General features: G+C 37.4%; 1 protein-coding gene across 1 annotated transcript in view; it reads left to right on the forward strand.

Moving 5' to 3' along the window:
* Positions 1-21,321, forward strand: part of LOC131061458 (uncharacterized) — a 38,783-nt gene extending 17,462 nt beyond the window's left edge. Inside the window, exon 2 of the mRNA XM_057995154.2 lies at positions 20,279-21,321. Within this exon, the coding sequence (XP_057851137.1) occupies positions 20,279-20,816 (538 nt within the window). The 3' untranslated portion in view covers positions 20,817-21,321. The remainder of the gene's footprint in view (positions 1-20,278) is intronic.
* The last annotated feature ends 298 nt before the right edge of the window (positions 21,322-21,619 follow it).

Raw genomic sequence — 21,619 nt, forward strand, 5'->3', positions numbered from 1 at the left:
GTTCCTATCTGCTGTAAGAATGTTTACAAAACATGTTTCATAGTTTGTATTAAGAAGCCTCTACAAATCTGCCTTTAAATCTGTATAATCTTCTTCTATATCTGCTGCAATATACTCAGAAATCTGCTTCATCTTAATTTCTCATTTTGCTGTATATCTCTTCAAATTTCTATGCACTCATCCAAAATATATTCTTTTTATTTTATTCTTCACACACCACACATACACACAGCACACTACTCTCATTCCATTTTATATCTTTATATTATATTCTGAAAAAGTACGTATCACCACACCCTTTCATAGAAGGGTCGTGACTCTTCCATAGATTCCTAAACCAATTGGTTCAAGACTTTTATTGTTTTATTAAACCGATTTGTTTATTATCGGTTCAAGACTTCTATTGTTTAATTATCGATTACATTAAACCGATTTGTTTATTATCGGTTCAAGACTTTTATTAAAAACATTTCTTAATGCCGTCATTACTTCTCTAAACAAAGGCGCTACTCTTGTAATTAACTCTTCTATTTCTTGAATCGCTGACTTTCATATTTTTCTTTTGTCGACAATCTGTTGCTGTATGTTTTAATCAAATCACACTTAATGACAAAGTCTTTGTTCGGCACATAGTTGTTGTCTATATTGCTTTTATTTAATCGCTCCAAAATGATAATATATATTGCTCCAATTTAATCGCATTATTTGTTATTTCTCAATCCATCTGTGTAATGTTGACGTGTGTCATCTCTTGAATTTGAATTGTTTTGGTTTATTAATAAGTACCGTTCTTTAAAATGAATTTTCTGCCTTTATGATTGCTGTATGTTCATCCTAGCTGCAATGAAACATGACACTGCAATAGCTGTGGCTGTGATCATTTCTGTCTTTATTCTTTATTTTCATTGCTGTCACGTTAATTTTACCATCACATTCTGAAACAACCTGCTTATGTATTGTCGTCCATAATCTTTTTCAGTATCTTAATTTCTTCTCAGACAAACAAATTGGTTTGTTTAACTTTGTGTATGAATTGCTGCATTCTAATCACGTGTTCTTGATTGTCGAGCATTATAATGTTTGATTTCCTTTCCGCTATATGGTGACCGGAACATCTTTATACTTGCGATAGTGATAATGCACTAAAGTTTTATTGCAAACTATATTGTTTTTGCCGATATTATTTTTAATACTATCAATAGCTATATCAAAGTGCGATGATAAAACTATGTAAGTTTTTAATAATTCAGCCGATCATATATCTCTATAAATCTGAGCCGCTACTTATATTTTCAATATTACTTCCGCCATACTATATCTGTATATTCTCCGAAAGATATATTTTAGAATAGGATTGGTATAGTGATGTCTTTGTGCTTTCTGAGTCATGAAGACGGTGGCTTTCTGCATAGCATCTATTCCTCTGCATAGCGTATACTGTAGGTTCAACTTGTAGGCTGTAGGTGTAGATGTGTATATATGTGCCGAGTCTTTAGTCTTTAATGACATCAATGACAATATTTCCATCAGGGCAATTCTATTTTTAGCGGTTTGGACAGGTTCTTGATTCTGTAGCAGTTGAGTGGTCTTCATTGCTCAACTTCCTCTTGGATTTTGTTGATAATCAGTATTGGAGTCATAGGTGATTTAATTAAATATTATTTCCTTATCCTAAGGTTTAATATTTAATTATTTTATTACTGATAATGATATATTGGGCGACTTAGGAAAAGACATATTTTTATCTAATATCAATGTTATATTTTCCTAAGTTAGGCGTTGAAATTTGAAGAATGCATTAAGTTATTATTGAAGACTTAGGCAAGTTCGAACTTGTTGAATTATTGGTTAAAATGCAACTTGGGCGCCCACCTTGGAAAATGAAATGAAATGTCATTTGGATGCCATGTGAGAGTGAAATGAAATGCAAATTGGTGAGGTGAATTTGGGAGCATTTACATTTGAATTTCAGAGGACAAAACTATAAATACAGGTGCTTGGCCTCCCATTTGGATATCTTATGAAATTGCATTGTTATGCTGCTAGTTTGGCGATTGAAAATTTGAGCTTTGAAGAGTGGCTTCCTAGCTAAGTCTCAGTTTCGTACTTGGAAGAAGCTACCTAGCTGTGTTCTTGTATTTCCAGTGCTATTAGAGAGTGTTTTGCTGAGTGTGGAGTGTTTTGTGTGGATTTTGGAGTGTTTTCTTGCTGCTGGTCGTGGAGTTGCTGAAACCATGTTTTGCTCATACCTCTTAACCAAGTGATTCCTTCATTATGGGTATTGGCTCTATCAAAACGTGGCATGGAGGCGATATAGTCTGCAATTTTATAGCCGCTGATTTGAAGAATTGGATTTTTAGTTGCAAATCGTACCTTTCAGCTGGGTTGTACCATTCTAGGGGTGCATTGGGATGCATGCTTCTGTTTTGAGGCGGCTGGACTGCAGGTTTTGTGTTCATGTTTCATCATCTAGGTTCTATCTTTCATTCGCATTTGATTTGGTGTGTTTCCAACTTCATTTGAGTGAGTTATGATCATTTTGGTGTTGCTGGTTGAGACTAGTTATGCTTTTTTGACTTCAGATTTCTGGTAAATCAGCAGTAGCATGATTTGAGTTAATTTGTTAGTTGTTTCTTGCTGTAATCTGCATTGGATATCATCTCTAATCTTCTCTTTTTAAATTGTAAGGTGAAGTAGTAGTAGTACTAACCATTTCTGGAGGTTGCTTGCCCACTGCATAAGTGGAAGAGGCTGGCTTAGCCGCCTTCTTGTTCTGTAATTCAGTTATGAAATTCGGTCCTCCCGTTGAGTAAGTGGTTGAGTGATTTTATGATTGTAATGGTCCTCCCGCTGAATAAGCGGTGGAGTTGAGCTTTTGTGTGATTCAGTCCTCCTGCTGAAACATTGCAGTTGAGTGATTTGTGTCTTGGTGAGTTGTTCTCTTGGCTGGTTTACCGCCAAGTTTCTAGTTTACCCGCTGGATAAGCGGAAGGGGTTGGCTTGCCGCCCATTATTGTATTCAACTTTTCAGTTGGTTTATGGTGCTAACGATCCCTGAAGCACCGTATGCTCTCACCCTCCCAGATTGGGCTCTCGGTGAACAAAAGGTGGAAGGGTTCCTTCCAGTTATTCTGGATTATTTCTCTAACCTTAACGGGTTACTATGTTTGCTTTGTAAATCTTATTGCCAAATCAAAATTTTTTTTATTGGGGATACTACAGGAAACTAGAGGACTTTATGAAGATCAGCCTGAACTTTGTGCAACAAATGCTAATTAGTCGTGGCTGGAAAAGCCAAGACCCAGTTTCAAGAAGGTGCCAAAAAAGCTATTCCGCACTGACTTCAAAGAGGACTACGACGATCTCATTTTACTACTGAATAGAGTAATGGGCAGCCCTCAAGGTGCACCATTCGAGACATGGATGCATTATTTCATTGATGAGATCACTTCTAGAGTTAAGATGTTTAATTGGGTTCGAATAATCAGCGTCAACTTGGATGAATAGCTGAGGAATTTGGAAAGGACAAAGTCCTTTTATATGAGCTCCTACATCGTCTACCTGTTAGCAAGAGATTATAGATATACATGACTGATTTGCAAAAGCAATGGTGAGAATGAGTTCAAGTCCTATGAATGCTATCCGCAACTATATCTGATCGAGAAGGCCCACTTCAGGTGAGTAAATGATGCGTTCCTGATGTATATCACTAGAACATTGCAAGGAGGAACCCATCAAAGGCTCACTCCAGAAGCCAAAAGTTTGATAAGCAAGTATGGATCTGTTGATGTGTGTTTTATGCACATGCAAGCATCAGAATAAAATACGAAAGTACTTTACCCTCTCTTGAACAAAATCACCTCAGATGCTAAGGGTAAGATCAACTAAAATGATTCCAAGGTTTCTATAGTCAGGTCTTAACGAGTGGGTAACTCAATGGTCGATGTGAATTGTTGTTTTCACTTGGGGACTTATGCAATTGTTCATATCAACTTTACTTATCATGAATATGGAATAGGTGTGCTGGTAACTTAGGATTTAACAATGTAGCTCTTAAAATTATTCTAACAAAGATTTTTCTAAAAAGGGGCAAAAGGAATAGGGTTGAGGAATTCTATTCTAAGGCCTAGAATGCAAGAAGTGATGAACAAATTTAGTGGAATCAAACTAGTTAGGGTCTCACCATCAAGTCGAATAACTTGACACAAACTTAGTGCAATCATCTAAGGTATATCTCAAAGATGTTCAATTTATTACCATCAAACATTGGTACCATTCAAGTTAATGCATAACAATGGATGTATAATAATTGAAGTTAAGCTCATATAAATTTCCAATTGACCACGCAAGGCACACTTACAATCAACAAGAGGCTAGTGGTATGGATTAAATGGATTCCACACAAATGCATTCAACAAATCTCTTCATTCAATCTAAAAATACTTGAAAGCAAATTCTAATCTATCTTGGAAGAATTGAGAACCTTGAATGCAAGACAACACTTAAACGAAATGCACCATCAATTCGAATAATGATTTATATTTAAATCTACAGCATATACCAACAATTCTCAAAAAACTCTCTCCTACAAATGAGAGGCAATGGGGTTTATACAAAGTCTCAAACAAAATGGATGGTCAAGATTTAAACAAAACCCAGGGCCAAGATCATGCCAACAATGCCCTAGAGTTGTCCTAATTAGGGTTTACATAAAAAATGGAGCCAACAACATATGGCCCAATAGAAAGACACTTAGTCATCAAATAGGGAATCTTCTAGAAGATGACGTCCTGCATCTCTTTCTCTCATAACATATTCCAAGGTTCTAGCTAATACAAAATCTAATTCCTCCATAGAAATGCTGGGTAAGGCATCTTGTTGCAAATCAATCACGTCCAACACATCCGAGAAAGCATCCAAGGTGTTCTCCCAATCTAGCATAAGCCTCTGTGAATTGTGGACATGGATCAACAAATAAACCAAGTCATCCATCTGACTCTTCTTCAAAGAGTCCAACAGATTGAAGTACATGAACTTCATCTTGTCTCTCAATTCTGCTAAGTGTAAACCATTGACTTTGTTGACATCCACTTCCAATAATTCCTCAATTGAGGCAAGGATCTTCGACTGGATCTCATGAATTGATCCCTCCATCTCTGCACAATCCTTTTGTGCATGCTTGTAAGTAGATTTCTTCATGGATAATGAACAATACCAGCCATGGAAATCGTATTTGTCTCCATTATGCACAATATTCTCCTTGATCAATGTGGACATAGGAATTCTCTTCAATACTCTGAGGTGTGGAATAGTTTTCTCCTGAATAGGTTGGAATTCCTCCCAAACTCCGTCTAGGTACTTTATCCTGAATATGAGCTCTGTTGTCCTGTCAAAAGCCTAGACAAAGTGAGTAAGGAAATCATCTGCCCGTTTCTTCGTATCTTCAATCCATTTCTCCAATTCCGAGAGTGTATCTCTCACTGCCTTGTAATCTGCATGTAGTCCATGATCAACTACAATAGGGGAAATAAGGGTGGGATTCTCATGCCTTATCCCTGCAATGTACTCTCTAAGTTTGATATTTTCTTCCTTATATTTCTCTTTCTTCTCTATCTCCCTAGCCAACCTCACATTGATTGCCTTGAGAGTATCACCAACATCCTGGAATTCCTTCTCTTTTGTAGTACGACCAAGGGCAACTGAAGTAATATGGAAATCCATGGGAGTAGCAACATCTTTCGTCACATCCCCAACAGGAACAATCACTTGTGCAATCCGCATGCTAGTCTCATCTCTAGTTATACGTGACAAAATTTCAGCCTTCTTTGGTTCTTTTTCCTTGTTGCTCTTGGGTAAGTAGTCATCAATGTCGTGAATTGGTTGCACCTCTATCATCTTCTTACTTTTCTTCATACTCATCGGCCAATCAGGAATAGCGGCCATCTCCATACCATCATCAAGACACATCTCTCGATCAAGTTCTCTCAATGCTGAGATAACATCATCATCATCATCATCATCAAGATTATCCTTTGTCAAATTGTATACGTTCTTCCCCAAAGTAACCTCCAAAAGGATAGTAGGAGATCCTGGTTGATCATCATCTTCGTTAGGTGGAGCAGATATAGTTGTGGCATACAAGTCCTGAACACTCTCTGGTAATATCACCGTGTTGGAACATTGTTCAAACTCCTTGTTCTGTTTCGACACTTCGATCTCTTTGATTGACGAGACATTGAGGGGAGGTGAAGGAGTGATAAACTTTTGCTTCTTCTTCTTAACCTCCTCAATCTTCTCCTCTCTAGCCGTGACCTCTCCTGGTGTGTTCTTCCTTCGCTTGGGGGCTTGACTCTCCTCATCCGCATGAATCCTTAAGTCGCTGATAGTCCCTTGATCATCCTTGGAAGGGGATTCCTCCTGTTTCATCTTTTCATATGTGAAGATAACACCCATATCGACTAACTTGTTCATCTGATTGTCTACCCATCCTTTGGAGAATCTTAGGACCTCTCTCATCAATACACTCAAATCTATCACTTCTTGTTATGACCAATTAGGCAATAGAATCGCCTTCTTCATTTTGTTCTCATATTGTGGATGTGTATGATCCTTGTCATCCAATATCTGATCAGGAATGAGGAAAAGTTCACACTTCCTCATGAAATCCACAGACATTCTGGACCACATTCTTCTTTTCACTGCTTGCTTGTCCATTAGGTTGGCCCAATAATCCTCTACATCTACCTTGTGTACAAACTTATCTCCCCTGATCGTTCCAACTTTCTTATGTGGATTAAACCTTTCTCTCTTCTTGTATGTCGCAAGACGATAAAATGCAAGTTCCTCAATTACTATGTTAGCTGCAACGGCGAAATGACAAACCTCTAATGTCTTCCCTACCAAAATAGGAAATGCCATCCTAATTCTATGCTTCTCCTTCTGGATGGAATCATATTCCAGAAACCGTCTCACCACCTCAAGTAATATCATTCTGTCTGTAGGATACCTAGGAAGCCTGTAAGGTTCAGATTGAAATCCATGAATCCTTAGGTATGTGAAAGTGGTAAACTGTATGTACCATGATCCGTACTGTTCAATCAATTTTGTTGCCTCCTTGGACAACCTCTTGTGAATTCCGCCTTGCAACATCCGTGTAATGTACATAGTGAATGCATCATTCACTCTCTTATAATCTTCAATCCTATACATGCTCAACTGTGGATAGCTTTAATAACTCCTGTACTGCCCTTGTCCATTTCCGACTTCACCTCTGCATATCAATCCTTTGTAAGTGACAAATCGTGCAAGTATATACACGAGGTAGGAAGTCATGGCGAATGATTTGGATCTCTCCACATTCCTTAGCTGAAAATTGAGATTGTCGCTTACCAATTGATCAATGTTCCCCTTAGACAATCCTGGATAAAATAGAACATCCATCCATGATATAATGCACCTTGCGACATCCCCATCGCCCGATTAAGTAGGAATACCAAATCGCTATGTTCCTTTTTCAAATCTGTGCACATGAGTGTCTTGGGAGGCTTGGAATGATGAGCCCTAGGTTCGATCATCCATTCCTTGTTTACTACAGTTTTGAATGCATCCATCTTCAATTTGTACTTAGCTTCATACTCTTCTTTTACCTTGTCTTTCATGTTTGCACCACAGGGAATTTCGAACACCTCAGCAATCACATCCTTAGCAAGGAAAGCAATGGTGACCCCTTTGGGAGTCTTGATCATTCGGGAGCGGGGATCATAACATCTTTCTCACTCCAGAACTAGCTCACTGGATTGTATGGATTGCGGAAATCTAGCGGCCTGGTAGATACCCCTCCTCATGATGTTTGCATAAGTGAGAGAAGGAATCTAGTTTCCAATTCCAAACATCTGCTGCCGCATCTGGTCCATGTTCAGGAAATGCATATTCGTGTCTGTAATCTCCTTCCATTTGGATGACATCTTGGATTTTTGATAGAATCCACTCTCAACTATCTTTTGTTGTTCTTTCCGAATGCTAATTTCGGACTTCGACATTGCACCTGTACAAAGCTGGAAGTTAGTAACCTCAGAAAATCTTCCTGATAACTATTTTCAGAGTTGGAAAAGTTCTGATTTCTAATGATTTAGACAATTTGAGAGATGGCAATCAAGATTTTAATCCATATTTTAAACAAATTCTGAAAATAGAACAAAAATATGACAAGATCAGGGTATGAAACCCTCATGATATTCATTAATATCATCAATTTTCAGACTCAACAAAGTCTGAAGACACCTCCTTATATTTAGAAACTTCATCAAAATTAGAGTGCAAAGGAGTATACTGGATTGGGAAATGACTTAGGAAAGGTGTGAAAAGTAGGATTTTCACTCAAAAAATGTCTGAAGACACCTTTCCTAGGTCAACAATGGCTGCAAGTCTGAAGACAACTTGCAACTCTACAAATTAGTCATTTAAATCATGTTGCAATCGTGTGAAATGCGAATGAATAAAAACAATTGTCCCAAGGAAAAATGGGCAAATTTGAGCACAAATATAGGGCTGGAAATGAATTTTCAGTCTGAAGACAAGTCTGAAAATGAAGGTCTCAGACTTACCAACACCTCTAACAATGGTAGCAAACTCAGAAAATGGCCACAAAATGGCCACAAAATGATACAAAAATGACTCCCAAGTGAAATTGCCCAAGTTGGCAAGTGGCTGGAAATGAAGAATCTTCTGAGGACAGCCCTTAGCAATGGTGTCTCGGACCTGCAACAGCGACTATAAGGTCTGAAAATGCTCCAAAAACTTCACAAAATCACCTCCAAGCAAAATCGCCTAAGTGTAGAAGAGCTGGGCAATGAAGAATGAAAACTGTGTTCCCAGTCAACAAGGGAGTCCAAATAATCTTCAGCAATGGAGGAAAACTCAGGTCAGAAAATTATAACAGCAAGGAGCAACAATGGCAGCCCACAACTATGGAGGAAATGCACCAAAAGTGGGGAAGAATGATGTCCCAAATAAAATCGTTCCACTTGGAGAAGTGGCGCCACCTCCAAAATTACCCAAATCTGAAAAACTCTCTTCAAAGCTCGCTCCAATGGCCACCAAATAAAATCACCTAAGGTTGAATAGGCAGAAAATAGACTTCAAAATCAATTTCCAGCTCCAAATGTGTCAAGTCGACACTTCACCAAAATTGCCCAGCTGGAGAAAATCGCCCAAATCAGTAACTTAGCAATCACACTCAGCAAATATAATGATATTTTAATACTGGTCACCCTTCTTTAAACATGTTTTCACCTTGAGTTTTCACCACACAAGCAATGTGGGATAAAATATTTGCACTTTTACACTTGTGTTGGAAAATCGACTTGCTTGGGAATATTTTATTTTTCAATTTTTTAAATTGCAAGTTATTAAATAATTGTTTTTATTTTTAAATTAATCGTCAACACTTGTAAAAACAATTAAATTTGGGTCAATTTATTTAAATTTTTTCAAAATTTGGATCAAAATTGACCTCTGGGGAAAAATCGCCCCTTATTTGGATTTTTAAAATAAATTGACCCAAATTTAATTGTTTTTACAAGTGTTGATGATTATTTAAAAATCCAAATAAAAACTGCTAAAATACTTAAAATTGTGCACTTGGGGGAAAATCAACCCCTATTGGGATAAAAATCCCAACAAAATTTCATCACATTTGCATGAAAAAGTCTCTAAGGGAAAATCGATCCATGTCTGGAGTAAAAAATTCAACTTACTTCGCCACTTAAGCTCAAAAAATCACTCGGGGAAAATCGACCCCTGTTTGGATAGTTATCCAGACTCAAAATCATCAATCTTGCACTGGTGGAAATTTGCCTCATGTTTGGAATCACTATCCGCATAAAAATCCTTAAAATCTTGTCATGAATAGCTCTTCTGGAAAATCGATTGGCATCAAGAATCATCATTCTAGTCATCATCAAAGTCATCCGCATTCCCAGGGTAAATTCGTGGGTCATCAGGAGGATTTCCCAACAATTAGTCTAATTTTACCTCCTTGGAGGAAAATCGCCTTGCATCAGGAATCTAAATGGGAAAAAAGTTGTCCATTGGAAATCCAAAATTCTTCTCCCATTAGGATTTTGAGTGGGGGAAAATCATGGGTCATCGGAAATGTGGGAGGAAAATCACCTCCCATCAGGAATTTTGACATTTTGACCCTTAGAACATGGATTTTCATCAGGAATTTAACAATTTAACCACTCAAAATCATTTAGACACTTTGAATCTTTAATAAAATACATTAGGACTTGGCAAATTTACCAAAATTTGAGCAAAACACAAGGAAACCTGTCGATGTGTTTTTTACGCACATGCGAACACAGAATAAAATACCCATAAGTATCTTATCCTCTCTTGAACAAAACTTCTCAAATGCTGAAGATTGGCTTAAGGATCACTTGAGACAACTCCAAGGTTCATAAATGTTAAGTCTTGATGTGTGGATAAGCACAAGTGGTCGTTGTGATTGTTGTTTCATCAAGGGGCCTTTTGCATAAGAAGAGACTTTACGAAGTACTTTGCGGATGATATGGAATGAAGTTCTTTTTTACTACTACGGGATGTTTATAAAAAAAAATGGCAAAAGTTGAGGGTTGAGAGGTTCTAAGCTATTCTAGGAATGAATGGATGAAGGATGACATAAGTGAAACTCTGCTAGTCTTAGCATCGCCATACAAGAACAACTCCACCAAAACTAGTGCAATCTTCTAAGGATACTTTAGGATTTTCAAATTGTTACAAGACATAGACATCATCACTTGAATGCATATCTATAATTGAGCAACGATTGAACTTGAGCACTTTCAATGATTGTTGTTGACCACACAAGGCGCACTTACAATCAACAAGAGGCTAGTGGTATGGATTACAAGTTTCACAATTAATCAAGTACAACATTCCATCATTCAATCTAAATACGTAAACTAATATCAAGATTGATTTGAGAGGATGAAAAACCATGCAATAAACTTCAAATATTGAATAGAAACACCATAATTTCAATGTCTTATTAATCCGAAAGCCAAATAACAACAATTCTCCAAAACCTTCTCTTATCACTCTTGAACTTTATCTCTAATATCTAATCTCTCTAGGTGATATCCAACTTTCTAACTCACTAACTTGCTTACTAACTAACTCCTTACAAATGAAATGAGTGGAGTTTATATAGTACTCCAAATACAATGAAGGGCCGAGATCGAATGAAGATGAAGGGCCAAGATTTTGCCACCCAAACCTTAATTAGGGTTTGATACAAATGAAACTCTATCTAGATAAACATCAATTATAGAATCAACCAATGAGAAAATAACATGTGCTGGTACAGAAATCGAGAAAGCATTCTCCAATGAGAAAATGAATTGCCAAGTAGGATCATAACAAAGTGTCTTCTAGAATCTTGTTTCCTTTCTCTCCTTCCCTTCTGGCATATTCAATGAATCTGGTCACTATGCCCTCTATCTTAGTCATCGGAACTTCAGGTAGAGAATTCAACTGTGCCTCCATGTGCATGACTTCATTGAAAGCTTTGACGATGGCATTCTCCCATTCAGGTTTGAGCTCTTGAGTCTTGCTGGCTAATACTACAAGTTCAAGCATATCATCCAACTGTACTTTGGTGATCATTCCATCAGTCCCATGAAAGATAACTCTTATTCTCTCTTCCAACTCTCTGGCCTCTATAATCGTCCCTGGATCAATCTTCCTTTCCAAGACGATCTATGCTACTTCTACTATCTTATCATGAATACAATGCATATCATCTTGAACTTGGCTGCACCCGTTTCCAATATCTTCAAAAATGATCTTCGTTCGAAGTAGACTGCTCCATTGTAGAAAAATGGGCGTAGATCCTTCTCTTTTTATTTTCTCTCTTGATAAAACTTCCCTAGGTGTTTGCCTTATTACTTGTAATATTGGAATGATAACATCTCTAGCATGAGCAAATGCTTCGAAAGCCTCTATGAGAACATGAGTTCTTCCAAGAACTTTTATGACTGTGTCGAGTGTCTTCATTATGCCCTTCATGAACTTGCTAACTTTGGTATACGAGTCTTCTATCCATCTGTCCATCAATTGTACCAAATTCCTCATCTTCTCCATATGATTTACTGATTCCGCTGGAAGCAAGGGTGGTGGTGTAGTTGCTGGACTCTGGTGTCTCAATGGTTCCAAGAATTGTTGGAAGTAGTTCCTTCACGCACTTATCTCCTTTTCTAACCTTCTATTCTTTTCTACTTCGGTTCTTAACATATCATTAACTGCCTTCAATGAATCATTTGCATCACCTATGGCTTGCTCAGAGGTGAGTGGACCCAAATCAATAGTTTCCACGTCATACTCATCTGCTGTGCTCTCACCTTCATACTTATTGACCATTAGAGTAGCTATTTGCAACTTCCTAGATCCCGAATCATCTCTAATCACCTTGGAGATCTTTGTAGCTTTCTTTTTCTCGGTGACTTCTTGAGTACGGTTTGAAGGCTCGCTATGTCATATGTTGGTTCTTCATCCACTAATATCACTTCTTGGGCTAATCTTTCCTTAAGCCATTCAGGAATAGAGGATCTCCCTTCTTGAACCTGTGTTTCTTCATGCACTTGCTCATCTCTAGGTGGTGAAGTAGTCTCATCATTGTTTTCTTCTTCATCTCCTTCGATCCTTTGAATGTGATGGGTGAGATCTTCTCGTCCTTGTGATGATTTCTCTTTGCCTTTATCATTGTGAACTGTGGATTCCATTGATTCATTTGCTCCTTGACTCAATTCCTTTTCTACCCTCTGTTCTTCATGTCTTTCATCCTTGTTCAACTCTTCTTCATGCCTGGAAGAAGGACGATTGGAACTTGGGTTATGCTTCTTCCTTGATGACTCCTTTTCTCCACAACCATCCTTTCTCTTCAAACCTCTTGAGTGAGATGGCTGAGGAGCACTCCCACTTGCGCTTGCTTCATCTTCATTGTCTTTCCTTGCTTCTGAGTGGAATGTCGTTGTTATGTTCTGCTCTTTCAATCTATGATGCTGTATGTCTACCCATATGTGAGTGTATTCTAAGACTTGTTTCATCAATTCCTTCAAATCTACGACCTCCATGTCAACCCAATTGATGTTGATCTCCTTGTTCTCTTTGGCATAGGCTGATTGGAGATATTTGCCGCTATCCTAGACTTGATCAGCAACATTGAACAACTTACATTTCCTGATGAAATCGAGAGGTAGTCTGGAATACATCTGCTTCTTCACTTCCACATCATCTTGAACGTTCATCCAATAGTCCTCCAATTGCCATTGGTGTCCATACTTCTTTCCCAAAATTCCTTTTACATTATCATATGGATCAAAGTGATCTCGGGGAGTGAATGACTTGAGCGAGTAGAGTGCTAACTCTTTCTCGGCATCCTCGGCTACTTGAAAGGAAGGACACACTTCAATAGAATCTCCAATTGTAATAGGAAAAGAAACACTGGTTCGCCTGTATGCCTTGATGTACGCCACCAATTTTCTCACCACCTCAAGTAGCACCGCTCTGTCTGTCGGGTAGCACGACAACATGTAGGGAGGAGAAGGACATCCTTGAACTCTGATATAAGTGAACTTCGGGAATTGGATGAACCATGCACCATGTTGAACCAATGCTTGTGCTTTTGGAGAGAGTCTTTGCTGAAGTCCGCCTCAAAGCGTCCTCGTGATGTGCATAGTGAATGCATCATTCACTCTCCTATGGTGTTGTTTAGGTGGATGATGAAGCTGCGTATAACATTCATACACTTCTATTTCTCTTGGTCTTCTTCCGACTATGCCCCTATACATAAGTCCTGGATACTCGTAATTTCTTGCAAGAGAGTATATGACATAGGAGCTCATATAGAATGTTCTAGTGTGCATCAACCTTTTTAACTGCAGATTGATATTGTTGCTGATGAGCCTCGCCCAATTGATTGTATCTTTGCCATGAGTGATAGTCTCTATGAAATAGAACATCCAGTCCTCAAAATATGAAGCCTTTGGTGCACCAACCACTCGATGAAGTAGAGTGATGAAGTCTCTGAATTCATCTTTGAAATCCACCCTATGTAATTTGTCGGGCCACCTGCTCTTACCACCTCTACTCTTCTTCAACCAAAACTTGTCGATGATCTTTGAACAAGCTTCTGGATCATCGTCATAGGCGGACTTAGCTCCCTCCACACTTATGTAGACCATGTCCTTAGGCTCAGGTAGATGAAATGTTAAAAATTGTTTTCCTTTTGAAAATAATTTTAATTTTTGGAAAATAATTAAAAATATCTCCGTGTCAACTTTATTTTCCAACTCGTTTGATTCATGTGTAATTTTGTCTAAATTATCTTTTCTTGGCATGGCAGATTGATTATCTTCGTGTTTGATCCACGGGTAAATTTTCATCTTTTGTTAGGCATCTTCACATATTCCATTTATGCCTGGATAAATCAATTTGTATATGTGTTTGATCAAACTTTCATGATGTTTTGACAAGGATTTGCTTCAATTTTCTGTCTTTCTTGCCAAAAATCTTTTCTCTTAGGCGAATCTTGAACTTTGTTTGCCATCCTAACCTCATGTTTTGCGTTATTCTTCCATGTCAAGGTGGACTTGGAAGTCTAACTGTCATCTTTCAATCTGTTTTAATCTCTCATAGGCGAACTTGAAGGTTTGCTTGCCAAGGTGGGCTTGGACTTCTCTTTGCTGATCTTTTCATGTAGGACAGATTCCAAACAATATTTGCCATGCTTGTTTCTTGGCAAACTTTGTTTCATCCTTCATGGCTTGCTTTATCATCATGTCAAGTTTCGAAGAGGGCCTCTAATCTGCTTTTATCCTTTCAAACATGTTGTTGTCTTAAACCCTAGGTAGGAGTTTGACTAACTCATGCCATCTTCATTAGCTGCAGATCGGAGTTTAGCTTCTAGTTGCCATCTTGGATGGTGTTAAGACATGAATGTTTTATTGCTTTCATCCTTTGTTTAGGCGAGATCTTCACAAGCCAAGCTTTATTTGTTTTTGCTTTATTTCATCTCCATGGCGGATTTAGATGGAGTCTAACCAACCTTGCTTTGGCGGACTTGGAAAGCTCTTTTCCATTCTTTCATTGTTTGTGTTTTCTTCCCTTATCTCTTTGAAGGCGGACTATTTTCTTTGGACGTGTTTGTCTTGTTTCTTGAGCGAACTTGCTTTCTTTGATCAACTTGTGATTTGCTTTATCATTAACCCTAACTGCAGATCAGAGTTCAATTAACTCTTGCCATGTTCTTTAACTGCAGATCGGAGTTTACCAATGCTTTTCCTTTCAAACTTGTCTGGACTTTCTCTATGCTTTCCTTAGGCTGCAAACTTGGATATGTCTTTTATCAATGCTTTAGGAGGGCGGACTTTGATAGAGTCTAGCCTACTTTATTTTGGCTTTATCTTCCAACTTAGGTGAAGTTTGCATTGCCTTTGCTTTCATCTTGCCTTACTTGCTTTATGTCAACTTCACCATCTTTATGCGTTATCATACTTGAGTAAACTTAGCAAAGACTTTCTTTCCTTCATGCTTGCTTGCTTACTTTAGGCGGACTTTGATAAGCTTTATTTGTTTTTTCAACTTTGGCGAAGTGTTTTCTTTATTTCATGCTTTGCTTTATATCCTCCAATTGAACTTTTGAGTGCCATGTCATCATACTTTCATCCCAACTTGCTTTAACATGTCATTGCTAACTTGGCGATTCTCACACCATCTTTACCTTATGTCATGCTTTTTTGAGAGCGGACTTGGAAGACTACATGTCATGTTTGCTTTAGCTTTAATCCTTCAAACCTTGGCGGACTTTAGAGCCTCTTGGACAGGGTGGAGTTTGCATGACTCTTGCCATGTCTTGGCAGACTTGGCAAAGGCTTTGCCAACCTTGACATATGCTAGGCGGATTTAGAAGTTGACTTGCCAATTTTGAGCCAATTTTGAAATTTGTCTTTGCTCCTTTACTTTCCATGCCTTATTTTTATTTCTCTCCTTTCAACTTGGTCATGGTAGCTTAACCTCGAGTAGGAGTTTAACTAACTCTTTCCATGAGTTAGTTGACTGATGGTAGGAGTTTAACAAGTGTCTACCAATTTTGCTTGATCATGAGGCGGACTTGGAAGGCTGTTGGACATTCTTTCTCATGCCTTGTTTGACTTGAGTTTTACCTTGCCACTTTCTCCAACATACTTGAGCAGAGTTCATGCATCTTATGCCATGTTTTGTCTTGAACCTTGGCGGACTTGGAAAGGCTCCTGGACATTCTTCCACTTCATGTTGTCATCTTTTCTCAACCTTGGCGGGTTATGAAGAAGTTATGCCATGTCTTTGAGCTTCCATGTTTGACCCCAATTTGAGCGAATTTCTCACCTGGACGGCCATGTGCCACTTTCATGCTTGACTTTATACTTGATCAGCCATGTTCATGTCATGTTGGTTCATCTGGAACGAAACCCTAATTGAGGTTTTACCTTGCTTTTTGCACAAGACAATTTTTCAAATTTGAGGACATGGGCATTGATCATATGGATAATCTTTTGGAACAAAACCCTAATTAGGGTTTCCACTTGCTTTTTACCCTTAGAGACCAAATTTTTCAATTCTGACAACATGGGTAGTAATGATATGGCCCGAGGAACAAAATCCTAATCTCAAAAAAAGTAGATAAAATCATAACCTTGCTTTTTGTACTTAAGAGGCAAAATTTTTCGAATCCGAGAACATGGGCACTGACCAAATGACATGGGGAACAAAACCCAGGTTCTACTTTCAAAAATGCAGAAAAAGCGAAAAGCGAAAAGCAAAAAAAGCAAAAAGCAAGCCAAAAAGTTGCTTCTCGGATTGTGCCCAAAGTGTCAAAAAAATCAAACTTTCTATTTTTAGAAAAAAGCAGAAATTCCTAAAAATAGAAAGTTGTCAGAAATGACTCAAAGCAATTGCGATCCTCGTCCTTCAGACCTTCTAAGCACTTTGACAACGTTGAAACATGATTTTGAGCATGATTTCTCTATTTGGCTTAGGATGACTTCAAAAACTTTGACTCTAAACTCTCTAAGAAAATGGATTTATGAAACTGTAGAGCTAGGACAAAATATAAAGAGCAAAAACAGGGGGTCACAAGATTTAATCACCCAACTAGAGGGATATTGCACCTGGTCAAGAAGAAAACTTATGCAAACTTGTTAAGTCTCTCAATGGTCTCAAACATGCTCCTAGAGCTTGGTATATAAAAATTGACGAACATTCATGAATTTAGTAGGCATCCGTATGATTTAAATCCTTACTGCAAGGAACAAGGGGGGGAGATTGTGATTATCAATGTATATGTTGATTACCCAGTTATCGCAGGTAGTTCAAAAACAATAGTTGAGACAACCCGACATGATCTCAAAAAGGCATTTGATACGACAAATCTCGGGCTATTACAAACTAATCACCATATCTTTGTATCTCAAAGAATATATGCCAAGACATTGTTCGAGAAGTTTAGAATGATGGATTCCAAACCCATGTCTACACCCATGGAATTAGGATTGTAGTTATCTATTTTTGATCCATCTCCTCAAGTAAATGCAACTATTTATCTACAGATTGTTGGAGGTTGATTTACTTGACCTACACTAGACCCGATATTTCAGTTTTGCCATAAATTATCTTTCATGGTTCATGCAAAAACCGAAATGTGTCATTGGAAAGCAGCAAAATGTGTACTAAGGTATATCCAGTTTACAATGAATCATGGTTTGGAATATGGAATATAAAAAGAATGATCAATTCTTGTTAACAGGGTACATAGATGTTGATTATGTAGGATCAATTAATGATAGGAAATCCACATCAGGATTTGTTTTCTTCTTAGGTTCAAATCCTATTTCTTGGGGAAGTAAGAAGCAAGCCCACGGTTGTTTGTTCCTCAAGAGAAGTAATATTGTGTAACAGTTTGTGAAGAAATTTGGGTACATTAGGATTGGGAGTACCTCAAAAGCAAAACAATACTCAATTCCAATTATGCTTAACTTGAGCAATCTGCTGACATCTTTGCCAAGCCCCTTGGACGTGTGAAGTTTGAAACTTTTAAAAATTCTCTCATTAGTACTTCCAAACAAACGATGTAATAAGGGGGTGTTGAAATATTCCATCATTGACATCTCATGGCTAGTTATCTATTGTTTGTTTATGCATTGTTAAATAGTTTGTTCTAGTAAGTTTTGTAATTTATTTTTTCCGTGAGTTTGTACCATGGAATGTGTTAGAGGGTATTTATACCCAACATCTAATATAGTAATAAGGGGGGAATTTGTTCAAATTATCTTTGTTTCTTAAGCTCTGATACAAATGTTAAATGGCTACAGATTTCCTGCTTGATTGTTAATTTTGAATGTTGACTTTCATTTCGTAGAAATAAGTTACCAGCCTTATTTGAGGTCAAGGTAGAGTGAATATTAGACTGTACTTTCTTCATACACACAGATGTTTGTTTGGAAGACTCAAAACCATAACGTGATTTGTTAGTCATAGTGTTTATTTTTTCTTTTGCACATTTTAATTGCAATATGGACAATTCATTTCATGGAAATGCTTCAAATTCATTGATTTGCTCCACAGAGTCTATTTATCAGTTTGTCCTTTGTACAGGACGTCTGTTTTGGGCCAGTTGATTTGAACATTGGTGGTGGATTTCACCCTGCTCTTTACAGACATGAGAATTATCATGGAATACTCTTCAACATGGATTTGAAGATTCCTCCACCAAAAAGTTTCACTACCTAGAGTAAATTCATAACTTAAACATCAAGTATTTGCTTTACGTCATCTTAAGAAAAGCTGTTATATGATTCTCCAGCTTAGAAAATACTTCTGCTCCACATGTCTTAGATTATGCTCGAATGCCTTCCTATAATATTAGTGTATAACATGCTTCAAAAGACATTGGTCTTGATAGAAGCGTCCATCTTTCATTGCAACTTGCTGTTTAAGCAATCATTCCCTGTTTCAAAAGTTTACGTGGAGAACGTGTAATTTTAACAAACTAGCTGAAAGTTTTGTAGAAGGATACAAAAACCATGTTTCTGTTTTTTGTGAAATTTCACCTGTTTAAATAAAAATATTCATTTTGCTCTTGATTGGTTACAGAGAGTACAAGAATATCGCTTATTTGCTTTAAAAAAAATGATAGGGACTTGGGCGAATAAACTCCATTCTTTGTTTTTCATTAGGCTCTTAATAATTTCACTTAAGGGTTGAAATTAAGTATTTAAACTATCCATAGATATACTCACTAATTAGATGGGGTATGTTGATCCTATGATGAATGAGAACTGGCATGCAAAACTTGATAGGTATGTAGCAGGAGGAGGCTTGTCCAATTAGACGTGTAAAATATGTGCAAAACTAACAGTAAAGCAAGCAGGATGGGCTATCTTTATTGTGATATGTGCGAACCAAAACAAGAGCTGTTCTTAAAGTAAGGAAAGAAAAGATGAATGCTTGAAGATTTGTGAAGGTACTTTCAGATTTCAGATTTGTAAGAAAATAAGAATAATTCTATTTCCGTTTACTTATTCTTTAAACGGAGGGATGATAACTTATTATTGATTTTAGGAATTTATATCTTCATGCTATTGGAGATGCTTTAAGGCATATATTTTAATTTTTTCTGTGGATTATAATCAAGATTAAAAATTGAGGATGATACATACCTAAGAAATTCTCAAACAAAGCCTTGAGAATTAGGAATCTAAATGCCTGCTCAGAGTAAACAGACAAAAGAGATGAGTCTTTTGAGATGAATAATGGGTCGAGCAAATGCAGATTGGCAACTGGTGGGCTTAGAAAGCTCTCAAGCTAGAATTCTGTTGTTAAATGTAATTGAAAGGCGCAAAAGTAGCTGAAAAGCCCATTGCTAAGAGGTCCAAATATGTAACTTTGTGTGACCTTATAGTTCCCACTGACACAAATCTTATGAGAAATTTATTGCGTCTCAATTTTTTTGAGCCCGCTTAACTAATCATTAAGCTATGCTGAATACGAGCCAGACATAATTGTGATGCAATCTGGCAGATACACAATTTTGGAACCTAAAGATGTTTGGTGTTGACATGCCTTTTTTCTACCAAATATTTATGATGCATGTGCATTTTTTAATTCATTTGAAATCGTCTGTTGATTTTATTGTTAGCCTATGAACTGTTTGTTAATGTATCGCTACTTTGTTGTGTGACAGTGTGCCTTGCCCAAAAGGTTTATGTTCAACCCCGGTCGAGGTTGTGACTGTGCATCTAGTTTCTAAAGGGATCAATGATGCAATTGCAAAGGCACTTCTTTATCCAGGTGCTCTCTTTACAAAGCTGGAGTCCATTGTTGCTGAGAATGAACCAATAAGTCTACCTGATTGGGATACCTTGCTAGACAATATCACTGCAAGTTTGAAGGATAAGGAACAAAATGATAGAACTTTTGGACTGGGCTTAATTATCGGAAGCTATTTGTGTTTGGCTGGAGCTATTGCTTGTGTCCTGGGCCCCACACCGCTTAGTGCTTTTGGCCCATTGCTCATTTTGTGGTCCATTTACTATGAGGGTGGAGATCTGAAAGATTGTTATGCATTACCCATGTTTTCGGTAGCTGTTTTTTGTGCTCTAAGTGGAATAAGCTTATCTGCTAAAGTTCCTAGAGGAACTAATCATTCAGCAACCTCTGGTGATTCCCTTTCTAATGATGAGAAATCAAAACCATCAAGCAGTAACAAGAAAACAAAGTGATTGAAATCTGATAGGAGTTCTGTGCATTAAAACTTACATTGGCTATAAGTGTAATTCATTGCTAGGGGGGAAGAAAATCTGACCACTACCCCTCTCATTTCAAGTTATGCATCTTATGTTGCATGAAACTCAGAAATCTCAGAAACTATTATTACAAGAGTTAAAGCATCAGATCTTTACAAAACCTTAGTTTCATTATTATGAATTTAACCTGAATTGTTCAGATCCTATATTTTTGAATGCATCTTTCTAGACTGCACACCTGTTTTGAAGAAACTTTCATGCTTTATATTTTAGAGGATTGAAAACATACAAAAGACCAAGAAGGAAATTGTTTTTCCTTAGTAGTTCTCTCTTGCTTATGACTGATTTTAAATCAGATTTGTATCAGATTTCAGATTACTATGTATGCCTATGAGGCTGCAATTCAATGTAATATCAAATTTGCTTTGTAATAGCTCAATTTCAGGAGCATTTAGATAGTAAATAAGAAACTTGTTTTGCAGATTTGTCTTACATTTCTTTGCATTTGAATGTTGTGGTAAGATAGGGGAGCACTTCTACTTAATGGGTAGAAAGAAATGTGTTTTTTTTCATATGATTTCCATTTTTTGAATATTTTGACCACTTGACTGAATTGGGGTTTCACTTCATCCATATGACTTGAGTGCTCCAAATAAGTAAATGGTTTGAAAAGAAATATGCTACTCCGATGTGTTTGACAATATGGAATGACCTGGCACTAACTTGGAAGAGTATTCAGTTTGATATCTTTGATCTAGTCTGTCTTTGAAGAAGGGTCT

The sequence above is a fragment of the Cryptomeria japonica genome, chromosome 8, assembly GCF_030272615.1.
Source record: "Cryptomeria japonica chromosome 8, Sugi_1.0, whole genome shotgun sequence".
NCBI lineage: Eukaryota > Viridiplantae > Streptophyta > Pinopsida > Cupressales > Cupressaceae > Cryptomeria > Cryptomeria japonica.